The sequence below is a fragment of the Berghia stephanieae genome, chromosome 10, assembly GCF_034508935.2.
Source record: "Berghia stephanieae isolate SIO BIC M18660-M18661 chromosome 10, UCSD_Bste_1.3, whole genome shotgun sequence".
In the NCBI taxonomy this organism is placed as follows: domain Eukaryota; kingdom Metazoa; phylum Mollusca; class Gastropoda; order Nudibranchia; family Aeolidiidae; genus Berghia; species Berghia stephanieae.
The window spans coordinates 41,280,983-41,285,982 of record NC_088369.1 but is presented as its reverse complement, the minus strand read 5'-3'; the positions used below and the strand labels follow the sequence as shown (position 1 = coordinate 41,285,982).

The 5,000-nt window shown below is 38.2% G+C and overlaps 1 protein-coding gene across 2 annotated transcripts in view; it reads left to right on the top strand.

Moving 5' to 3' along the window:
- LOC144981146 (growth hormone-regulated TBC protein 1-like) overlaps positions 1-5,000 on the top strand; it is a 64,171-nt gene that overhangs the window by 30,562 nt on the left and 28,609 nt on the right. For both annotated transcript variants that reach the window (XM_078929293.1, XM_078929294.1), the window contains exon 3: positions 2,036-2,386. In XM_078929293.1, the coding sequence (XP_078785419.1) occupies positions 2,340-2,386 (47 nt within the window). In that variant the 5' untranslated portion in view covers positions 2,036-2,339. The remainder of the gene's footprint in view (positions 1-2,035; positions 2,387-5,000) is intronic.

Below are 5,000 nucleotides of genomic sequence, written 5' to 3'. Positions count from 1 at the left end.
CGCATCTCCTTCCGCATTTTTTACGGTTTCGCACAATTTGCCTTTTTGGTAAAAAAACAAACAAAAACAAATAAGAAAATTCTTTTTTTTAAGCACAGGGTACATAAAACCCAACCAGTATTTTGATGGTGGGTTCGAATGGTCATAATTTCGTTTTCGATTCAAGTTGATTTGGCCCGAGAGCGTAGATTATCTACGCTCTCTGATTTGGCTCGAGTATAACTTTTGAACTTATTTCATTTCTATGTATGCAATGTCAATATCAATGTTATCATTATTACTGTAAATAAGAATATTTTGGTATACGCATGTATATTATAATTATTTGGGGCATTTTTTGTGGCATTGTTGGCATAATTTGGAATTTTTGGGGCATAATATGGCATAAATTGGGATGAAAAATGGCATTTTTCCGCGGGGACATATTAAGTAGTTCATACTGACATTTTTTTGTGTGCATTTCTTTTCTATATATGTAACCCTTCACCTCAAAACGGTATTAAGTGGAGTTGGTTAAGATGTTGAAAATTGAATTTATAGCCAGAAATATCAGACTTGTGTTGAGTTTGTATGTTTTATTGAAGAGAATGGACACCATATTTTAGGGTGCTAATGCCAACAATTTTATATTAAGACCAGTTTAACATTTATGTCGGCTTTTAAGCATCTGGTTCGTTCCGACATAATACCGTTTTGAGACGATGGGTCACATATAATATACATACATATACACCCAAACACACACACACACACACGCATACATATATAATATATATAATCTTGTTTTGGTTAGTTTATAAAACGAAAACAGTTATTCTATTCAGAGAGGACTCCGGGTAGAGTAATGCAAGTCATAACTTAATGACATCTTTTTCTTTGTCTAATGGCGTTTTACTAGTTCGACGTGCATTTATTTGCAGGTCTGATAACCCAAATACGCTTCAATAGTCGTAACGTCACTTCCCTCGTAATGACGCATGGTAACTTAGTAACTGGCTCTAAACTATCGGAACAATGGCGGACGCCCTTATGAAATACTTCTCCGACGAACATAAAAGCGTATACAGAGGGGGAAAAAACATTATAAATCTGATCATATTTTGACTTTTACACATTCTGATCACAAGATATATGAAAAGTTCTAGCCAGCATGAAGAATAAAAAGTACAGATTTTCTTTGTTTGTTTAGAGCCACGATGGCCGCCGTTGCTGGGAGACGTGACATTATCAGACTATTGAATCCAATTACTTATGGGATCATTCATTAGGATAAAAATCGTATTTTACATTCAATTAACGTAAACAAAAGACGTGTTTCCCTTTTTGGCTGACTCTGATTGGATAAAAGAAAGGAATCAGGATTAATACGCAAAAGGCAATCCTTTACAATTAATGATGACAAATTTTAATTGGATAAAAGCGACGTGCACTGATTTGTAGGTCTGATAACCCAATTCCTTATGGGCTCATTGTTGTAATGGAAATCTCACCAAAAAAATGACGCAAAATTATAGTGTCCGTTAGAACAATGTTAAACTCAGCCCTTAAGTAGGTTTGGATGTCAGACCTGTGTATATATTTTTGAGGGAAGCTTTGCAGGGGCAGCGTGCGTGGCTCAGCGGTACGGTCTTTGCTTCGTACCCGGAAGGTACCGAATTCGATCACCCGCCGCTGCGCTGTGTGGCCTTGAGCAAGTCATCTCGCCCTACCCGATGTGGGCAAGAACCCAAAACGGCAGAGCATCTAGTTGAACGATGTGTTGTGACGATGCTACCGGACGGGTTCGTGACGGTGCACGAATGCGGACCGGACTTTGCTGATTGGGTCGATCGTCATAACATAGTAGTGTGAGAACCATTAGAAGCTGCTGTCCTAGCTCAATTCGCTACGCTGCAGTGCCTGCTGACGCCTGTGGGTTATTCCAGTCTTCCCTTGGAATGGACCCTAGAGACAAATTTCCCATATGGGATGAATAAAGGGAATTTTATTTATATATTTTAAAATGTATTTTTATATATATACATTTTTTTTCCAGACAGACAAGGTGTCCAAAGAGTCCTATCCAGATTGTCACCCACTTCAAGAAATGTAATGTGTACAACTGATTCGCTTAGTCCAAAAGAAAAAAAGAAATATTGCCGCAAGTAAAGAGAACTGAGAAACAATTTAAAAAAAAAACAAACAAAAAAAAACCCCCAGGAATTCAAGCAAACAACCAAACGGGACAAGAAAGAACGGACAGACCGACAGTCGGGTTTCGATAATATATTATCAAAAGTTGCTGTGATTTGTGACCTAGGCTTGTGGGAGTATTATTCACAGTAGTCCAATACACTACTATGACGTCACCTGGACGAGTGCCTGGGACTGAGAGGTTCGGGCATGGGTGAGTAGTTAATTAAAGTTAAAGGCAATATAGGCAATATATGTGTTGTGTGTGTGCCTTTCCTGAACTATCAATCTGTTTATTAATCTGTCTATCTATCCATCAATCTGTCTATCTATCTATCTATTAATCGTTGGAGTCAGTGTTCGCTCCATTGTTACATGTCGAGCACTATTCGTACCACATGTGTATCCAACACGATTCAATATCTATCTATCTATCTATCTATCTATCTATCTATCTATCTATCTATCTATCTATCTATCTATCTATCTATCTATCTGTCTGTCTATCTATGTATCTGTCTGTCTGTTTATATATCTATCAATATATCTATCTATCCATCCATCTATCTATGATCTATCTATCTATCTATCTATCTATCTATCTATCTATCTATCTATCTATCTATCTATCTATCTATCTATCTATCTATCTATCTATCTATCTATCTATCTATCTATCTATCTATCTATCTATCTATCTATCTATTTATCTATCCATCTTTCTGTCTTATCTATATCTGTCTGTTTATCTGTCTATTTGTCGATATATTTATTACTCTATCTATTTATATACTTATCTGCTCCCTGACTGTTTATCCATCTATCTATCTAACTATATATATATATTATATATATATATATATATATATATATATATATATATATATAATATATATATATATATAATTATGGTGTGGAATAACCACCATATATTCCATTGCAAAATACCCTGACGTACATATTTAATTCATAATCTCACTTTGAGCGGTTATGTGGTCTAGTAATACAACACCCACCTTCTGTCCGGAAGGTCCAGGGTTCAAGTCCCGTTGTGGACGGCGCATAGTTGAGTCCTTGAAAACGGCTCTTTACTCAGATTATCTCACCGTACCCCGGTGTAAAATGAGTAACTGGCCGTTAAAAGCGAATTCTCTGTCGGAAATGAAAATAACTTGTAATATCGCCTAACAGACGTCATGGCTCGTTCTACTTGTTACGTGTTGTTGCTGTTGGTCAGGGACCCTTTGTAAAGCACTTTGAGCACTTTTAGTGGATATTGCCCTGAATAAAAGCTCGTTTGGTACTAGATTGACGCGGCAGGTCTCAAATCCAACCACGCCTATAGAGGGTTAAAACACAACCACGCCTGTAGAGGGTTAAAACACAACCACGCCTGTAGAGGGTTAAAACACAACCACGCCTGTAGAGGGTTAAAACACAACCACGCATGTAGAGGGTTAAAACACAACCACGCCTGTAGAGGGTTAAAACACAACCACGCCTGTAGAGGGTTAAAACACAACCACGCCTGTAGAGGGTTAAAACACAACCACGCCTGTAGAGGGTTAAAACACAGCCACGCCTGTAGAGGGTTAAAACACAACCACGTCTGTAGAGGTTAAAACACAACCACGCCTGTAGACGGTTAAAATACAACCACGCCTGTAGAGGGTTAAAACACAACCACGCCTGTAGAGGGTTTAAAACATAACCACGCCTGTAGAGGTTAAAACACAACCACGCCTGTAGAGGGTTAAAACACAACCACGCCTGTAGAGGGTTAAAACAGAACCACGCCTGTAGAGGGTTAAAACACAACCACGCCTGTAGAGGGTTAAAACACAACCACGCCTGTAGAGGGTTAAAACACAACCACGCATGTAGAGGGTTAAAACACAATTATTAACTTACCTTGACTGTACACGACATAAGGAAGAAAGGGGATGAGTTAATAATAATCCGTTAATCGTTTTTAACCTCGTAGGTTTCTTCTAGATAGGCGGGGCGGGGGGGGGGGGGGGGTCCATCGTTGGTGGTCCCGCGGTCCTTTTGGTCACTATAATTATATTATATTGAGTGTGATTGATTGATTGGTGGATATTCGATTATAGACAGATGAGAGGTGTTGACGCCATCTCCTCTCAGTCTCACCACCCCCGCATTCGCCCTGATGACGTATAGTATTATTATTATTATTATTAGTAGTAGTGGTAGTATTAGCAGTAAGTAGTAGTAGTAGTAGTAGTAGTAGTAGTAGTAGTAGTAGTAATAATAGTAGTAGTAATAATAGTAGTAGTATTGTTGTTATTATTATTATTATACGCAACATAAATGCACATACATTTATAATATAAACACATATCTACGTGAACATCCGCCTCGGTGATCAAGATACAAACTCATAGTATGTTTAATTCAGAAAAGTGAGTGGAGCAGGCACTTACGTTGGTAACAACAAGATATGAAGTGAGTAGAAAAGTGCCAGAAGACAATAGAGAATAAAAATTTTTTTTCTTCTGGCACTTTTCTACTCACTTCATATCTTGTTGTTACCAACGTAAGTGCCTGCTCCACTCACTTTTCTGAATTAAAAATTCACCCCATACACCGGAGCATACTCAATGTCTCAATCGTTTCTATGTTATATGTTTGTGATGAGAATATTGGCTATTAAGCTTAACTGCTGGTCAAAATTACTTCGCGATGGTGGCGAACGAATCGGCGATCTCAAGAAGTGGGTGAGAGAGGGATCTAGAAATGACTTTGGGTTTGAAACGAATATTTTTGTGTGTTCGTGGATAGCTCACACGGTAGAGCCACGCTCTCAC